The sequence below is a fragment of the Stegostoma tigrinum genome, chromosome 14 (genome assembly GCF_030684315.1).
Source record: "Stegostoma tigrinum isolate sSteTig4 chromosome 14, sSteTig4.hap1, whole genome shotgun sequence".
Classification (NCBI taxonomy): domain Eukaryota; kingdom Metazoa; phylum Chordata; class Chondrichthyes; order Orectolobiformes; family Stegostomatidae; genus Stegostoma; species Stegostoma tigrinum.
Window position 1 is genome coordinate 66,609,321 of NC_081367.1, and position 20,329 is coordinate 66,629,649.

At 44.5% G+C, this 20,329-nt stretch overlaps 1 protein-coding gene across 1 annotated transcript in view; it reads left to right on the forward strand.

The window, feature by feature from the left end:
- LOC125457414 (E3 ubiquitin-protein ligase SIAH2-like) overlaps positions 1-14,425 on the forward strand; it is a 29,486-nt gene extending 15,061 nt beyond the window's left edge. Inside the window, exon 2 of the mRNA XM_048541578.2 lies at positions 10,220-14,425. Within this exon, the coding sequence (XP_048397535.1) occupies positions 10,220-10,777 (558 nt within the window). The 3' untranslated portion in view covers positions 10,778-14,425. The remainder of the gene's footprint in view (positions 1-10,219) is intronic.
- The last annotated feature ends 5,904 nt before the right edge of the window (positions 14,426-20,329 follow it).

Here is a 20,329-nt window from a genome sequence, read left to right on the forward strand (position 1 = left end):
GATAGTCAGTCAGTTGTGTTGGAGGAGGGGAATGATCAGTGTTTGCTATGACAACATGCTTATTCTGGCTCGAAGACAGCAATCAGGCGTTTTAAAAAAAAAGAACTGAAGCTTCCTGAAACCGAACATTGTTCTGTCAAAACTGTAGTGGGCATTCCGACTCAGAATCTTCCCACTACTTTCACTATTCCGGGCAGCACTGCCCACTTATTCTGGATCACCATTTACAAGGTGGCACAGTGAAGGTTTCTGCCCTCAGTCATATTGCAGCTGCAGTACTACCCCAGCAAGGTCGTTCAGTGTCTCAGAGCTTGCTGATTTGCAGACACACAACACTAAAATGAAAATGTGAACCTCCGTGCTCAAATCCCTCACCGGCTGTTTAACCCGTGTCCGGCCCATGAACGGCCTTCCTTCAGTTTGGTCACTCGTGGATTCCTCCTTTTATCATTGCCAATGATGGTTGTACCTCCAGGGACTGAGGCCTAAACCCTCCAGAGCCTCCTAGCCGAACCTCTCCACCTTCCTTTAAGATAGGGAAAAAAAACCTGTCTTTTACCAAGCTTTTGGCATCCTGTTTGAATAGTTCTGGATGCAGAATAAATTTTGTTTAATCGAGCTCTTGTCATACTCCCGGTAAAATAAGAAAATGTTAAAGTCTAGGCTATCTTCTTTATTTTGAGGGTGTTTGGTCTGGTCCAAACACTCTAATTAGGCCCCATTTGGAGTACTGACAGCAGACCTGGACTCCACACTTTAGGAAGGATATATTGGCCCTGGAGGAAGTACGACATAGGTTTACAAGAATGAGACCAAGAATTCAGAGGTTACAAGGAGAGATTACACAAATTAAGCCTGTTTTCTCGAGAATTTAGAAGGTTAATGAGTGACCTGATCAATGTCTTCAAGATATTAGCAGGAAAAGACCGAGCAGATAAAGATAACCATTTCCAGTAGCTGGGGATTCTACAATTAGGGAGCACAGTCTGAGAATTAGGCTGTTCAGGACAGATGTTAAGAAATACTTCTGCACAGAAACGGGTTGACACAGTGGTTAGCACTGTTGCTTCACAGTGCCAAGGTCCCAGGTTCAATTCCAGCCTTGGATGACTGCAGCCTGTGCACATTTTCCCCGTGTCTGCGTCGGTTTCCTCCCACAGTCCAAAGATGAGCAGTTAGTTGCATTTTTCCACGAGAAATATGGGGTTACTGGGATGGGGTGGGTCGGGATGCGATGCTTTTCAGAGGGTCAATGCAGATTTGACATGCTGAATGGCCTCTATCTCCACCGGAGGGGTGCTTTGATTCTAGAGGTTTGGAACTCCTCATCTTGCAATGGGTGCTGTATCATTTGCTAATTTTAAATCAGAGATAGATTTCTTTTAAGCTAAGGGTTTTAAAGGGATTTGGGCCAAAACAGGCAGTTAGTGAAACAGGTTTAAGGGGCAGATCCTGTTCCTAAACTCCAACGGTTGCAAAAATACTACAAACCGTCCTGCCCCTCTCCCTTTATTTGTTCATGGAATGTGGGCATTGCTGGTATGCCTAGCATATGATGCCCATCCTTAATTAGTCTTGCAACAAGTGGGTAGCTCGGACAATGGTCAACAACCAAGATAGATGTTGAATCCCATGTAGGCCAGAGGAAGTAAGGAGAGCAGACTTCCTTCCCTAAAGGCATTCAGCCAGGATTTAACGGCAATTGACAACAGCTGTCAATGGCTGCAAAATCACCGAGACCAAATTTATATTCCAGAATTATTCACCAAATTAAAATTCCACCAGCCACATTGGGCTTTGAACTCATGTCCTCAGTATATTAGCCTGGAGCTTGGGAGACTTGTGGCGTTACCACAATGCCACCACTCCCCCATCCTGAGGAGGCACTATACAAATGCAAGTTTCACTTTCTCAATAGTGTAATTTACTGAGCTGCCAGGACACGAGATTGGGCTTGTTTCGTAGAAACAGAGCAGGATACTGGTCTGCAACATGTTACCACTTTAAAAACTCACTGAGCTTATCAGAATCCTGTGTTAATCCCTGCTTGCCAAAGCAGGCTTTAAAACTAACAGTGTGTGCATTTTTGTGTGAAAGCATTCTTCATACAGTGTAGCAACACTGGATACTTTGAACCTCGTTAGAGGTTTCCATTAAAATCAGATTTTGCCGGAAGATGTTCACAGGAGTGTAGGAGGTCACCCCTTGACTTCAGGTTTTATGAAACATGGAGGGGCATAGATAGAGTGAATAGCATTTTCCCAGGGTGGTTGAGTTCAAAACTAGAGGGCATATTTGTAAGGTGACGGGAGAAAGATTTAAAAAAGGACTAAGGGGCAAACTTTTCTTTTGTTCCCAACACAGACAGTGGTTCATAGGAATGAGCTGCCACAGGAAGTGATAAATGCAGGTACAGTAACTGGATAAGCCACTAGCCCTGATGGGATATAATGAAAGCTGTTGTAGAAAGCAAGGGAAGACATTGCAGAAGCTTTGACATTCACTTGTAAATCCTTTCTGACCACGGGAGAGATGCTGAAGGACTGATGATGTAGCTAATGTGCCATTATTCAAGATGGGTGGTAGGGATAAACCAATGAACAACAGGTCTGTGAGTCTGACATCATTGGTAGATAAACGTTTGCGGGGGTCTGTGGAAAGTGAGGGTCAAACTTCCTCTCCATTTGGTCAAGGTCAGGCAGCATAGCTTTGTCGGACACATCTGAATTTGTCAAGGTGGTGATTAGGTGTGCAGATGAGGGCTGTGCGATTGATGTGGTCTACATGTACTTCACTGAGACCCATTGACAAGGTCTCGCATGGGAGACTGCTCAAGAGGGTAGGAGCCTGTGGGACCCTGGGCAAATTGATTCTGACTCTAAAATGAAACCGGACGGATCGCCAGGCATCAACCTAGCCATAGGAAGAGACAACGGCAAAAACAGCCCTGTTGACCCCGCAGAGTCCTCCTTACTCCTATCTGGGAGTTAGCTTTCTCAAATTTGACACTATCTCTCTGGCTAGTCAAGCGACATTGGCTGTAAGGTATGGTTCTGAGAGTATGACTATGTCCCAGATACCACCATCGCCATCTCTGGATGTGTCCTGTCCCACCGGCAGGACAGACCTAGCAGATCAGTGGTATACAGTTAGGAAAAGCCGAATTCCAGAGGTAAGGTGAGAGTAACAGCCCTTGACATCAAGGCTACATTCAACCAAGTGTGGCATCAAGGAGCCCCAGCAAAACTGGAATCAATAGGTATCAGGGCAAATTCTCCAGTGGTTGGTGTCATACATGGCATGTACGAAGATGGCTGTGGTTGGTGGAGGTCAATCATCTCAGCTGCAGGACATCTCTGCAGGCGTTCCTCAGGGTAGTGTCCTAGGCCCAACCATCTTCAGCAGCTTCATCAATGACCTTCCCTCCATCATAAGGTCAGAAGTGTGGATCTTCACCGATGTTTGCACAATGTTCAGCACCATTTGCGCCTCCTCAGATAAGCAGCCGTGTTCAAATGCAGGAAGACCTGGACAATCTCTAGGCTTAGGCTGACAGGTGGCAAGTAATATTCGTGCCACACAAATATCTGACTATGATCAATAAAAGATCATCTATCCAGTGCCCCTTGACATTCAATGGTGTTACCATCACTGGATACCCCACTATCAACATCTTGGGGGTTAACATTGGCCAGAAACTCAACAGGACTTGTCACCTAAACACTGGCTACAAGAACAAGTCAGAGGCTGGGAATACTGCAGCAAGTAACTTATCCCTTGACTCTCCAAATCCTGTCCTCCATCTGCAAGGCACAAGTCAGGATGGTGGTGGGAAACACCCTACTTGCCTGGATGGGTTCAGCTCCAACAGCGCTCAAGAAGCTTGAGACTATTGAGGCCAAAGCAACCCGCTTAACTGGCACTACATCCGCTCCAACCACCGCCAATGCTCAGTGACAGCAGTAAGTGCTTTCTACATGATGCACTGCAAAAGTTCCCCAAAGACCCTCAGACGGTACCTTCTAACCCACGGCACCTCCATCTAGAAGGACAAAGGCAGCAGATCCATGGGGAACACCACCACCGTCAGCTCCCCTCCAAGCCACTCACCAACCTGCCTTGGAAATATGTCACCACTCCTTCATTGCCACCGGGTCAAAATCCTGGAATTCCCCCTCTAATGGTATTTTGGGTCAACCCACAGCAGGTGGACTGCAGCAGTTCAAGAAGGCAGCTCACCACCACCTTCTCAAGGGATGGGCAATAAATGCTGGCCACCTGTTATTTACACCTCTCTCTGCCCCCACCCTAACTTCAGTATATATACCAACGTTTTCTTAGCTACAATCAGTTCTGGAGAAGGGTCGTTGCACCCAAAATGTTAACTTTGCTTCTCTCTCCACAGATGTTGCCAAAACTGCTCGGTATTTCTAGCAAATTCTGCTTTTGTTTCTCAATATCCTGTTGCCACTTTATCCCGGTACCCTTTTGATTCCCTTTAACCCAAAGAATGATATCTGACTGTTCCTTGAAAACTTGTAATGTTTTAGCCTCAACCACTTTTTTATGGCAGCAAATTCCACAGGGTCTCCACTCTCCCTGTAGGTGAGCAAATTTCTGCTCTTCCCGATCCTAGCTGGCCTACTTTGTGTCCTTAGTCTGTGATTTGTGACTGATGTAAAAGATCCTCAGGCACTATTGCAAAGAAGGGTAGAGTTGTGGCTAGAGATAATGGGAGCTGCAGATGCTGGAGAATCCGAGATAACAAAGTGTGGGGCTGGATGAAGATTTTTATCAATGTGCCAAAACAGATCATCTGGTCATATCTCCCGTTTGGGAGAGTTTGATTGCCAGAAGTAAGTTGTGTTTTCTACATTGCAACAATGACCACACTTCTAAAGTACTTCATTATCTGTGAAGAGATTTAGAATATTCTGCGGTGATGAAAATTGCTGCATAAATTCAACATTCTTTTTCTTTTAATTTTCTCTAAATTTTGATACCCGCAAAAGTCCAGTTGTCTTTTCTACACATTGATGCCAGCAAACTCCTCTCATATGATGTTGTCTAAAAATGAGTTCTGACAAAACTGTTCACAAGCTAACCTAATTTTCTGCAAACAAGCACCATGTGTAACCAACAGCAAAGCAGAAATTGCTGGAAAAGCTCAGCATGTCTGGCAGCACCCATGAAGAGAAAATAGAATTAACGTTTTGGGTTCGGTAACCCTTCCTCTGAGCAACTTCTGCTTTTGTTTCTGATTCCCAGCGTTTAGTTTTTATTTAGCATTTATAACTATTGCATCTATAACTATATCTCCAGTTGATAGCCTTGACTTAAAGCGGGCACTGTATCAAACTGGGAAGTCAGGGAAGGTGGATCTAGAGCTCACATAGATGAAGTTATCCAGGTAATGAGGGGTGCTAGTAAAACATTTTCCCTTTAGAAAGAAAGGGATTTGTATTTATACAGTGCTTCTCATGACCACTGGAAGCCTCAAAGTACTTTGCAGACAACACACTTTGTTTCTGAAGATGTCAATTCTCTTGTGATGTTGGAAATGTGTTACAAACAGTAATGTGATGAAAGACACGTAATGGCTTGTTTTTGTTGTGATGTTTTTTGAGGGATCAATACTGTCTCAGTCGCTGAGGATAACTGCCCATTTCATAGAATCATAAAATCCCTACAGTGTGGTAACAGGCCCTTTGGCCCAACAAGTCCACACCGACCCTTGGAGCATCTCTCCCAAACTCATCCCCCTTTAACCCCCCTAAGCTACACATCCCTGAACACTACGGACAATTTAGTATGGCCAACCTACCTAGCCTGCATGCCATCAGACTGTGGGAGGAAACTGGAGCACCCAGAGGAAACCCACGCAGACACGGGGAGTGTGTGCAAACTCCACACAGACAGTCGCCCGGGAGTGGAATCGAAGTCGAATCGTGTTGTGAGGCAGCAGTGCTAACCACTGAGCCACCATTTCTTCCTCAAAATGATGCCATGGGATTGTATATTTCATCTGAGAGAGCAAATCAGTCTTCAGTTTTAAAGTCTTCTGAAAAATGGCACCTCCCAACAGCCCAACTTCGCTGCACTGGAAATATCAGCAGAGTCTTTTACTGCTATCTCACAGCACCAGGGACCCGGGTACAACTCTACCCTCCGGTGACTATCTGTGCGGAGTTTGCACCTTCTCTCCCTGTGACTACGTGGATTTCCTCCGGGTGCTCCGGTTTCCTTCCACTTTCCAAAGACGCGCAGGTTAAGGTTGATTGGCCGTGCCAAGTTGCCCCATAGTGGGGATGTGAGCCTAGGTCCATTAATCATAGGAAATGAAGGGTTCTGGGGGTAGGGTCGGCGGAGTCGGTCTAGGTAGAATGCTATTCGGAGGGTCTAAATGGACTCGGGCCTGCTTTCACACTGGAGCGATTCCATTAGAGTAGAAGTTGAACCTCCAGATTCTTGAGGTGAAAGGGATACCAGTGAGCTATGGCTGACACAGCAGAGACAGGGGGTTCGTAAATATCATGCAGCCCAGGCAGGGGAAATCCTGGTAACCTGTAAGTGGGTCGTGACCGGTCACAAGCCAGTAGAGCGGTGGTCATTAGATGTATGCGGATGGCTGAGTCACTGGTTAATTTTATTTTAAAGTTAGTTGGAAATTTCTGAATCTGCTTCTGTCACATTGTGGTTTTTGCTGTATGGGAATGGACTGTCGTTGCACAGTATTTACTCTCCCAGTCTGACTGGTTTATCGAGTTTAGCCAGGTTTCTCTCAGTATCTGCCACCCACATGAGAAACGCTGTACATAGATACAGAGTGCCACGTAGGCTGCGTGTCACATTGTTTCCATACCCCTGCTGCTCTCACTTCACTTTTGACTAGTTACTCATCGTGTAGGGGTAGACTTAGTGTTCCTTACCTACTGGTCTCCCTCATGTCACAGCCCTCATTTCCCAGCACTGTGTGACTGTTTTTGTTTGTTGTTCTATTTTATTTAAGCTAATACAGACTTTCTTATCTGTTACATTTAGCTCTATTAATCAGACAGGCTGAGTGATGTATTTCAAAGTGTGATCTTTTTCGAAGGAGTCGCAAGTATCTTCTGAATTTCAGCAGTGTTGATAATGCTGCCCATGTTTCGCACTTTGTAGCCCTCACCCCTTCTCTCGCTGCCCTCAAAGCTTACTCCAAAATAGCTGTAATTCGTTTGGGAATTTGCAGTGTAATGACAGTTGGGGATATTTTTGTGTTCTGTCGTGCTCCGCCCCACCCCAAAAAGACTAAAGGTTAATTTGGTTAGCAGTTACACTAATTACAATGTGTCTTAATGCTGATGTGGAGGTGCTAATGTTGGACTAGAGTGGATAACGTCAGAAGTCCTGAGGGGAGGTGATGGCCGAGTGGTATTATCGCTGGACTGTTAATCCAGAGACCCAGATAATGTTCTGGGGGCCTGGATTTGAATCTCGTTATAGCAGATGGCGGAATTTGAATTCAGTAAAATATCTGGAATTAAGAGCCTAATGCAGACCATGAATCCATCGTCAATTGTTGGAAAAACCCACCTGATTCACTCATGTTGTTTGGGGAAGGAAACTGCCATCCTTACCTGGTCTGGCCTACATGTGACTCCAGACCCACAGCAATGTGGTTGACTCTGAACTGCCCTCTGGGCAATTAAGGATGGGCAATAAATGCTGCCTCACCAGCGACGCCCTCATCCTATGAATGAATAAAAAGTCACCCAACACCAGGTTATAGTCTAACTAGATTTTGTGAAATCACAAGTTTTCAGTGTACTGCTCCTTCATCAGGTGAAGTGAAGAGAATTAAACAGGCACAGAACTTATAGGTAGAGACACTGAACAATTGTACAGATGGTGTGACTAGAGTGTCTAGTGTTGAATAAGCTAATTGTGTTCAGTTGTCGGTCTATGTGTTGACTCATTGTGTTGTCAGTTTGAAGAGTGATCCTGTATCCACTGCCATTTGTGGAAGAAAGTTACAAATGTCTCCTAGCCCTTGTGTGTTGAAGTGTTTCTTGATGTCTCTCCTGAATTGTCTGAGAATTAGGGCTAGACCATATCCCCTAGTTCTAGAATCCTCAATCAATAGAAATAATTTATCTTTATCTGCTCTGTCTTTTCCTGTTGATACCTTGAAGACCTCAATAAGATCACCCTTAACTTTCTAAATTGTCGAGAAAACAGGTCGAATTTATATAATCTCTCCTCAAACTTCACCCCTGAAGGCTCGGTATCAATTTTGTATGCTTGTGTTGTGCTCCCAACCCCAGGCCATTGTATCCTTCCTGAGGTGCCCAGATCTGCTCTCTGTACTCCAAGTGGGGCCCAACCAGGGTTTTATATAACTGTAGCATGGCTTCTGCATCCTTGTACTCCAGTCCTCTCAGTGTAATTTCCAGCATCTCATTAGCTTTCTTGATCATTTTCTGCTACTGTTTATGATATTTTTAAAAGATCTGTGCACCTGAAGTCTGGGTTTCTTTGGACATCCACTGATGGGTGGAATATGCCACCATCAGTGGTTCCTAAACAATTTCTCACTTTGCATCTGATATATGTTACATCGACCCCTCAGTGAAAGCTCAGATTTGAGTGCCATTGGACAGGGGACTTAGCTGTTATAACCTGGGCAGAGCTCCACAGTGGTTACCATTGCCCCAGATTTCCACCTCACAGTCCCATGGGATGTCCCAGCCCCAATTTTGGGAAGCCCTGGCTTATTAAACCAAATTTGGTTTCAGTGGAGCAAATAAAGACATTCTGTTGGACAGGGGTGGGGGGAGGGAGGTGCAATCAGTAGGCAAGGGGGTCAGCGTTGATGCTTTCTGGAGTGTGGACACACAAGAGGTGATCTTAGTGACTTGAACAATCCATAACTAACTTGAACTTGACGGCTTCTCAAAATGAGAGGTCAGGCCAGAGAGGGAGAAATATCTTCACCTCCAAAGGTTTGGGAGATGTTGGGCTTTCTCACCCAGATAGCTGGGGATATTCAGTCATTGAGTATATTCAAGGCTGAGATTGATTTTTAGATTTTTCTATTCTTGGGCAAATCAAAGCATATGGGAGATCGGTGAGCCTAGGACAACCACCCTGAGGAACTCCTACAAAGATAATAACATGAATTGCTGGAAAAGCTCAGCAGGTCTGGTAGCATCTGTGGAGGGAAATCAGATGTAAGGTTTTGGGTCGAGCGACCCTTCCTCAGAACCATGTCACTGCTTCAAAGAGAAGCCCAGAAAGAACTTCACCCCCAGTTCGTGCACTAGTATGTATTCTCTAACCAGCATCGCTGGAAAGTGGATTTTCTAGTTATTAGCACCTTGCTACTTGTGGCATCTTGTCACCTGCACAATTTGCTACATTTTTTTCTAGTGATTCCACGCAGAAAAACTTAATTTGCTGCAAAGTGAGAGAACAGAGTGTTGTATTAATGCAAGTTCTTTCTTTCCTGATGGGGATGAGTTTTGTGTCATCAATACATCCTGTTTAATTTAAAATTTAAAAAAAAGTAAGCAGATGATAGAAATAGTAGGAACTGCCGATGCTGGAGAATCTGAGATAACACTGTGAAGCTGGATGAACACTGCAGGCCAAGCAGCATCAGAGGATCACGTAGGCTTGACTTTTCAGAGTGGGAACCTCTTTCAGAAGAAGGGTCCTGACCCGAAACATCAGGCTTTCCTGCTCCTCTGATGCTGCTGTGTTGTTTTAAGCAGATGATATTTGAGTTTCACAGTAAAACAGAAGTGCTTTTTAACAAAAGCAAGAAGCTGCAGAAATCTGAAACATGCACATAATGCTGGAGGAGTCCAGCAGGTCTGGCAGCATATGTGGAGAGAAACAGAGTTAACATCCCTAACCTGCCTTGATTTCTTCAGAATTCAATTCTGCTGTTATTTCTGAAGAAGAATCGAGCTAGACTTGAAACGTCAGCTCTCTATCCAAACGCTGCTGGACCTGAGTTTCTCCAGCTTTCTGTATTCACTTTTTATTCCCTATCTAAAGTGGGAGGCAGGTGATGTTCACTGAACTGCATATTAATAGCCCATTTGGGCAATATTTAGTGAGGCTGAGCTACTCAAATATCAGCATCGAAGCTGAATTCTTGTATGAGGAGTGGTAAGGGAGGAGGGTTCTATCATTAAATTATTTATTTGTTTGTCTCTCTGTACCTCCTCAGTATGCGTCAACTGGATGTTTGCTGACCCTTCATCACACTGAGAAGCCGGACCATGAGGACACCTGCGAGTACCGACCTTACTCCTGCCCCTGCCCTGGGGCTTCGTGCAAGTGGCAGGGCTCCCTGGAGCAAGTCATGTCTCACCTGGTGCACGTGCACAAGAGCATCACCACCCTGCAAGGGGAGGACATTGTCTTCCTGGCCACAGACATCAACCTGCCTGGCGCGGTGGACTGGGTCATGATGCAGTCCTGTTTCGGGCGGCACTTCATGCTGGTGCTGGAGAAGCAGGAGAAGTACGAGGGCCACCAGCAGTTCTTTGCCATCGTGCTGCTGATCGGCGCCCGCAAGCAGGCGGCGAACTTTGCCTACCGGCTGGAGCTGAACGGCAATCGCCGTCGCCTGACCTGGGAGGCGACCCCTCGCTCCATTCACGACGGCGTTGCCACGGCCATCATGAACAGCGACTGCCTGGTCTTTGACGCGGCCATCGCCCACCTCTTTGCTGACAATGGTAACCTGGGCATCAACGTCACCATTTCAACTTGCTGTTCGTGATATATATGTGGTGGTGGTGGTATTTGGGGTTGCCAGTCTTGTGATGATCTGTTGCTTACTTTATTTTCGGTTGTCTTCTCTAGACTAGACACGAGATCATTGTGAAGCTTCACTGACTATGCCAATTTATTTAAATTATGTTGCCACAATAGCTTTTTTAAAATAAATATATATTTCAGATTGGTTGCAATTCTTTAGATTTTTCTTCTCCCCATGTTTCTAGTGCACAACATTGTTAACCCATAACCTGCCTTTAAGTTTATTTTTTAATTCATTCATGAGATAAGGACATCGCTGGCTAGGCCAGCATTTATTACCCATCCGTAATTGCCCAGAGGGGATTTAAGAGTCAACTAAATTGCTGTAGGCCTGGAGTCACATGGAGGCCAGACCATGTAAGGATGGCAGATTCCCTTCCCTGAAGGACACTTGTGAACTTGGTGCGTTTTTATGACAATCAATAGTGTTTATACGTGCTCACTATTAAACACAATAAAAGCCAAAGTTAGCACCGCTGCCTCAAAGCACCAGGGACCCAGGTTCGATTCTAGCCTCAGGTGACTGCCTGTCTGTGTGGAGTTTGCACGTTCTCCCCGTGTTTGTGTGAGTTTCCTCCCACAGTCCAAAGATGTGCAGGTTAGGTGGGTCGCCCATAGGACCCAGGGATGTTTAGTCGAAGTGGGTTAGACATGGGAAATACAGGGGTAGGGGAATGGGTCTGGGTGAGATGCTTTTCGGAGCAGCAGTGTGTTGGGCCGAATAACCTGTTTCCACACTGTAGGAATTCTATGATTCTCTGAACTGTGGATGCTGGAAATCGGAAGCCAAAACAGAACACCAGGTCTGGCAGCATCTGTGGAGAGAAATCAGTGTGAGACTTAGACTAGCTTTTGTTAAATTCTAGATAATTTGCTATGGTGGAGTTGAAACACACAGATTAACCTGGACTAGTGACATTACTGCTACCTCATAACCTCCCCATGACATCTAATACACTCTCTAATTTCCAAACCTTTCGATCCTGTTTATTTTCCCTCAATTTCTTCAAAATTTTAATTTTCTATCTTCCTGCTTTTTCCCTGATAAGGTGAGGAACAGAAGTGAGCTTTCATCGTCTTGAACTGGTTCCGTCATTCTGTAGCTCATGGCTGATTGGGGGCAGTGGGCTGCTTTTAATTCTTGCTGTATCCACATGCATGTTTTACCCTGCCTGGTGTAACCTTGAGTTATGGACAGTGACGGTAGAAGCTCCAATTTTCTTTCCATCATCTGGCTGACCAGGAATCTCTCTCGCTGTTGCAGCCTGCCTTTGAGGTGTTGTGGGAGGAACTGCAGGTTGATGGTCATTTATATAGCTACTTTGTGAGCACACCTTCCCTTGCTACCAACTGAGCCTCTTGGCTCAGAGACAGGAATTATACTCTGAAGATGCTTCCTTCCTAGGGCTCTGGTTCTATGCATACCCTCTGGCACCAGCAATATCAATTTGTATTTGAGGATAGATGGGCGATGGTAAGTAGGTACTTAGGGAGGCTGTAACTGAATGGAGTAAATTAAGTACTAGTAATGAATGGAATGAAAACCACTTGTGATACAATGAAGATATGAATTGGGAGCAGGAGTAGGCCATTCAGCCCCTTGTCTGCTCCAGCTTTCAATAGGATTGTGGTTGACCTGATTACTCCTTGTTCTCATCTTCCTATGATAACCTTTCAACCCGTTGCCTATCAAGCATCTCCCCGCCTCTGCCTCAAAAATACTCAAAAGCTTCTGTTTCCACGCCTTTTGAAAAACACTATTCCAAAGGCTCAAGACCCTTTGTAAGAATGTATCTTTCCTGATATCCACCTTATGTAACTGATACCTTATTTTGAAACAGCAAACCTCAATTCCAGGTTCTTCCCCAAGTGGTAACTTCCTTCCCTTCCACATTCACCCTGTTGAGACCCCTCAGGATCGAATGTTCCACTGTGATACCACACTGTCATACTGTTTGAGGCTGGTCAACCTACAATACTGTTTCCTCCCAAATGGTTCATCATTGTTAAGTGCTTGTAGCTGCATTAATGTGACATAACTTGCACAGTACCTTTAGCACAGCAGGATGACAGGCAATTATAACATATAACCTTAAGTGCACCTGCCCCCTACCAACCCAACCCATCCCCTAGGATTCACGATGACTCGGTGGTTAGCACTGCTGCCTGTCAGTGCCAGGGACCAGTGTTCGATTCCACCCTTGGGCGACTGTGTACAGTTTGCACGTGGTCCCCATGTGCCTGCGTGGGTATCTTCCAGGTGCTCCAGGTTCCAAACATACTCTGGGGATAGGGTAGGGAGTGGGATCCTCTTGGAAGGCTTGGTGTGGACTCGATGGGACAAATGGCCTGATTCCACACGGTGGCGATTCTATGATTCTAAAGCAGAACGTGTTCACTACAGCAGTGAATCAGATTGGAGTGAGGCAGCTTAGTCTAAGGGGATTTATACAGAGGTTTATATTTGCTCCTGCCTGGTCACTACGCTGGAAAGTGTGATTTCCTCATCTATAATGGGGTTCCTTCCTCCTCCTGTTGGGGAGCTGGGGTGGAAACAGTTGCATGCAGTGGTTCCATGCAATAATAGGGTAAGTTAGTTCACTGGGTCACATGTACAGAGGAGAGTTTTCTGTACGAGTGGTGAATGTCTTCATTTGCAGCCCTATTTAGTTTTTAAAAAGGGGATGCTTTTAAATTTTCAGGTGCACCAGCCCCACACTCCTAATCTATGGGTACGCAGAGCCAGCAGGGGACGGATGTTGGATGGTCAGAGGTCGTCCTTATAGACCTAGCCAAAGTGGCTATCAAACGGGTTGTGTATGGGGTCATTGTGCCTGACGGTATTGTCATCTCTCTTCGAAATGTACTTAAATGCAAAAGTGTGCAGTGACCACGAGCCCATTTGAGGCCTTTAGAGGCCATAGGGTATCACAGAGGCTGGAGTGCATCGTCACCCACTGAATGATATTTTAGTTTGACTTTAAGTTTCTGTTCTGTACATTTTCATTGGTTTACTTATAGTCATTGGTACACTGCCCAGTAGGGGTTGTCTAATCTGTTTTAGCTTTCCTTTATAAAAGAGGAGAGGGTGTGTTTGCATGTTTATTCAGCAAGGTCAAGATCATTTGCAATTCACTCTGTTTTCATTTGTCAGAGTTTGTACAGGAACATGAGTTGTAATGAACTATATACTACCTGCAAAAAGAAGGTTGTGGCTGGGCTCTGTCTCGTATATATATTTATATGTACGCACATACATGCATAGACACATATACATGAACATGTGCATGCACTACACCTTATATACACATACATATGAATACATGCCTACGCAGAAACACATGCGTGTATGTATGTATACATGTATGTGTTGTCTCGGCCAGTTAAAAATCTTAATGGTTAATTACTTCACATTTTCTACATTAAAGATCTAAAATGAATATAAAGGCACAACTCTTATAGTTAGCAAATGCATTTCTGGGCTTCAATATGATCTGTACTTACACTTGTTAAAAAAAACCCTTCAATTTCAGGCCAGCTGGGATAAACTCATTTGCTTCTGTCAACCAGCATTTCACTTCTTTTCCCTCCAGTTAGAATGCTAAGCATTTAAAACAGTAAAGTAATGGGGTTTTTTTTTAAACTTCTGACTAACCCTATATTCCTGCATCTAAACAATGTTAAATAAAATATTGTACTTTCTTTCCACGTCATCTGTTTCTCTTCTTTTCTCTTCTACACATTCCCATTTTTTTTCTACCGTCTCCTTTTCCCTCACAGCTAGGCTGCTTTTATTTATCTCTTTCCCCCACTCACCATCCTTTTTTGTTCCCTCCCCTTCTGTATGTCTCCTTCTCTGTCTTGAGTGGAACAAACATTTAAGCAATTATTTGCAGTTTATACTTGTCGATCCAGGTTGTCTGTGGTCGGTCTGCACTCTGCTTTCACCTTTTTGTTCTAGGGGAATGGAACTCAGCCACACAATGTTCCTCACCTTCATAAAGACTACTGGATAAGTGCCAGTGTAACTGCTGGCAGTGGCAGGAAGACATTACCCTTGAACAGAAAACAAATAACTAGGGGGAAAAAAGATGATGCACACAGCGAATAAAGTAACACTAAGCTAAGCAAGTAAGTACAGGAAACGTCAAAGCATGAACAGGAAGTAGAGTGAGAGTTTTGGGCAACACGGTGGTTTAGTGGTTAGCACTGCTGACTCACAGCACCAGGGACTTGGGTTCAATTCCAGTCTTGCATAATTGTCTCTGTGCAGTTTGCATGTTCTCTCTGTGTGGGTTTCTGCTGATGCGACAGTTTCCTCCCACAGTCCAAAGATGTGCAGGCTAGGTGGATTAGCCATTGGTAAATACAGAGTAGAGGTGGGGTCTGAATGGGATGGTCTTCAGAGGGTTGGTGCAGGCTCAATGGGCCAAATGGCCTCTTGTTGCACTGTAGCGATTCCACGAGATGTTGAGTGGCAGAATAAAGTGAAATAGTGGTATGCAGAAAGTGATGGTCTCAATCTGGGCAGTGGTTATCAAACAGACCCAAAGTGGTTTTGTGAAAGGGGGATCATGTTTGAACAATTTTGGTAGAAATCTTTGACGATACGAGAAGCAGCGTTGATAAAGGGGGAACCAGTAGATGCCATGTATTTGGCTTTCCAAAAGCCATTCATTAAGATGCCACGTAAAAAGTTATTGCCTGGGATATGTATTGGGAGCAATGTATGTATGGATTGAGGATTGGTTAACACAGTAGAGGACAGAAAGTCATAGAATCTGCACAGTGCGGAAGCAGGCCATTTGGCCCATTGAATCCACAGTCAGTATTAATGGGTCTTTTTCGGGTCAGATTAATCTATCTAGTGGCGTTTTCTTTTATTAATTTTAAGGATATATGTTGCCCATCCTTAATTGAGTTAAGAGTCAGCTACATTGCTGTGAGTGTGGAGTTACGTGTAGACTAGACTGGGAAAGCCCACAGCTTCCTTCCTTGAAGGACATTAGTGAACCAGATGGCTTTCTTTTCCGCCCATCAACTGGCACTGGCTTTCATTGTCATCGTTAGACTCTTAATTCCAGAATTTTTATTGAATTCAAATTTCACCCTGCCAGGATTCAAACCCAGGTCCCCAGAACATTGCCTAGGCCACTGGATTAACAGCCCAGTGATAATTCCACTAGGCCATCACTTCTACAATGAAGGGTTTGTCTTATTAAGAGGGTACAGAAATAGTTTACTAGGATGTTCCAAATTCAAATTCCACCATCTGCTGTGGCAGGATTCGAATCAGGTCCCCAAAATGTTGTCCGATCTCTGGATTAACAGTCCAGTGATAATACCATTAAGCTATTGTGTCCCCTATAGCGCAAAGTGATTGCTATTTTTCCTAAGTCATACTTCCTACCAAGCAAATAACTTCAAGACAACCCCCAAAGCTGTCAACAACTCAAAAGTAGGTCAGTTATGACCCAGACTAGAGTTACGTAACTGAGCATGTAGGGGTGATGGATTTATCCTGCCAGAAGATGGTGACAAAAATTTTTGCTCATTTTATTGACTAGTGGAGCAGGCTCGAGGGGCAGAGTAGTCTAACTCTGTTCCTATTTCGTACATAATCACCACCAGAGAAACTGGGAATAAATCCCACGGATCCCTGTTATACATCTCGTTGTTAAATCAGCTCAAACTTGCAGTTATGTTCATCATATTGACATCACAAAACTGAACATCTCCAGTTAACATTAGCATGTTGCCTTTCAGATCTTTCTGGGGTCTGTTCTACTTCTCACACTCTACAATAGCATCGATTCACACATTTCTTCTCAATATTTTTCTTTCTAATGCTCTCAGAAGTACATTGGGACATTTTATTACACTGAACGTGCCATGCTGTTATGATGGAATACGAAAGATTGACATTGAGAAGAGGTGAGTGAGCTAAAAGACCAGAAGATATGAGGTCAAAGAGGTGGGTTTTAGGGAGTGTCTTAAAGAAGGAAAGAAAGAGTCGAAGAGTCAGAGGGAGCGCAAACTCTTGAACTGAGTTCCTGAACAACTGAAAGAGTGCCCACCAATGTTGGAACAATCATAATTGGAGACACTCGATCAGTATCCAAAGTTGCCAGTTGGGTGCAGACCCTCCCCACTGTCAGGCTAATCGGTTAATGACTGCTGTTTCTCTGAACCAAATCAACCATCAGCCCTTTAGGACATGCGCAAAATCATTGATGCTCGTGCCTTCTTTCTCACCTGCCCTATATCCTGGGCAATTCTATTGCAATGTGCTGGAGTCAGTGAAGTGACAGCTCTTCCATCCCTTTACCTCTGAGATTCTCCTCCTCAATGTGGCCTGGCTCAAAAAAAAAGCCCCAGAATTCATGGAGTGAAGATATCTCAGAGGGTTGAGGACCTAGACGAGATAACAGGTGTAAACAGGGGTGAGGGAGACCAGCGAGGGAAATAAGAATCGAAGTGAGAATTTTAAAGCAATGATATTACTTAACTGGCAGTGAATGTGGGTCAGTGAGCACAAAATCATCAGTGAACAGAGCACGATTATGACTTACAATACAAGCAGTTGAGTTTTCAAAGGCATCAAGATTAAATAAGGGCAAAATGTAATGATACAGACCAGGGTACTTTGGAACAGTCAAATTTGGAGGTAACAAAGATATGGATGAGGGGTTCAGCAGCAGATAAGCCAAGGCAAGTGTGATATAATGAAGGAGCAAATAAACAATCTTGCTGAAGGTATATATCTGAATCAGAAGGCTACCTTTCGGTCAGATATGAAACTGGGTTTGCCAACAGGCTGGTTCATCCTCAGAGATAAAATTTTAAAAGCTGGAGATCTAAAAAACTGCTGGAGAAATTCAGCAGGTCTGGCAGCAACAGTGGGAAGAAAGCAGAGTTAACATTTGAGTCCAGTAATCTTATTGTCTATTTCGTTGACATAGATAATATATTATTGAGGCTCTGAGACTGATCTTGGTTGCAGAGAGAAAACAGCCTCCCACAACTGCCTATTGAATCCCCTCCGGGCCTTGTTTGTTTCAATAAGACCACCTCATATATTTCTCAATTTCAGTTAGCTGAATTAGCCACTAGCTGAACAAAGATCAGTACGGTACAGGAACAGCTCCTTTGGTCTACCAAAACTATGCCAACTCATGATGCTCTGCTAACCTAAAACCTTTTGTCTCAATGCAGTCAATTTAAGGTCAGGCAATGGCCTAGTGGTATTATCACTGGACTGTTAATCCAGAGACCCAGATAACATTCTGGGTTCGAATCTTGCCACGGCAGATGGCGGAATTTGAAACCAGTAAAAAAAATTATCTGGAATTAAGAATTTAATGATGGCCACGAATCCATTGCCAATTGTTGGGAAAAACCCATCTGGTTCACTAATGCCCTTTAGGGAAGGAAATTACCATCTTTCCTTTGTCTGGCCTACATGTGACTCCAGACCCACAGCAATGTGGTTGGCTCCTAACTGCCCTCTGGGCAATTAGGGATGGGCAATAAATGCTGCCTAGACAGTGATGCCCTCATCCCATGAATGAATTTAAAAAATTGCAAATGACAAGATTCTTTATCCTTGATGATAGTTTATAAGCAAATTTAGGTGAGTAGGTTCTCACCTACTTTCCTTTCAAAAAGAATTGCAGGAATTTTTCTGCTTACATGAGGAGGCCTTGGATTTAATAACATTGTCAATGGAAGATGCTGGCACCTCTGCAATACAGCACTCGCTCAGAATGGTTGGACTGTCAGCTGAAGTCTTGTAATCAAGTCTGTAGAATCACTACAGTGTGGAAACAGGCCATTCAGCCCAATGAGTCCATACTAACTCTCCAAACAACATCCCACCTGGACTCACCCCCCTACTCTATTCCCACGGCTAATCCACCTAACCCACACATCTTTCGACTGTGGGGAAGGAAACCAGAGCACCCAGCTGAAACCCAGACAGACACACGGATAATGTGCAAACCTCACACAGACCATCACCCTTGGCTGGAGTTGAACCCTGGTGCTGTGAGGGAGCAGTGCTGACCACTGAGCCACCGTGCCACCTCAGTTGGAGCTGAGTCCTGAACGTTCTGATCGAGCAAGTGCTACCACGCCCTGACTATGACACATTTAACTCAGTGTGAGTTGGCAGCTTCAAGGAGATGCAAAAGACAAGTGGCAGGAAAATAGGTTTATGCATTAGTAGAAAAGGATGAACGATGACAGGAAGTAGATGAGGCAGTGCATCTACTTCTGAAGAAGGGTCATTGGATCCAAAACGGATACTGCCAGATCTGTTGATGAGTTTTTCCACCAATTTCTATCTTAGTTTTAGATACCTGGGAGTCTTCTCGTGGGTCTTGCCACATTACAGCTCTAGGCAGAGGGTAGGCATGATTTCCATTTTTAGTCATTCTGCCTGACTGAATCTGCTCTGCAAAGAGTAATAGGAAAATAGGCGAGAGGAGGTTCGTGTGGAGCAAAGTCCTCAAAATAGACTTTTTGGGCTGAATGGTCTGTTTCTGAGCTCCAGACATGATGATTCTTGGCAGTGTGGAGGAGCAGAGGGATCTTGGGGTTCATGTTCACAATTCCCTGAAAGCTGCCATTCAGAGTTAAGAAGGCACATGGTGTGTTAGCTTTCATTAATAGAGGGATTGAGTTCAAGAGCCGTGAAGTTATGCCCCAGCTATACGAAAGCCTGGTTCGGCCACATCTGGAGTATTGTGTCCAGCTGATTGCCTCATTACAGGAAAGATGTGGAAGCATTGGAAAAGGTGCAGAGGAGATTTACCAGGATATTGCCTCGAATGGAGGGAAGGTCTTACGAGGAAAGGTTGAGAGAGCTAGGGCGTTTTTCTTTAGAACGACGAAGGTTGAGAGGTGACTTGATAGAGGTGTACAAAATGATCAGAGGTATAGATAGAATAGACAGCCACAGACTTTTTCATAGGGTGGAGGTAGCTTTTAGGAGGGGACAAAATTTTAAAGTAAAAGGAGGTAGATATCAGGGAGATGTCAGAGGTAGGTTCTATACTCAGAGTGTGGTAGGGGCATGGGATGCATTGCCGGAGAGGGTAGTGGAGTCGGCCTCATTAGGGGCATTTAAGTGGCTATTAGATAGGGATATGGATGATAGTATAAGGTAGTGGTGGAGGTAGATATACCTTAGGTTTTGGGTAAAAGTTTGGCACAACATCATGGGCCAAAGGGCCTGTACTATGCTGTACTGTTCAATGTTCTATGTAATATCCTTCCTTCCATGTGGTGACTGGAACTTCCACACAGCACTAACTGAGACTTGACTAGTGTTTGAACACAGAACATAGATCAATACAGGGCGTTCGGCCAATGATGTTGTGCCAAACTTTTACTCTAAACCTAAGGTCTATCTAACCTTCACCGCCACCTTATGCTATCATCCATTTGCCTATCAATAGCCGCCTAAATTCCCCTAATGAGGCCAACTCCACTATCCTCTCCGACAATGCAT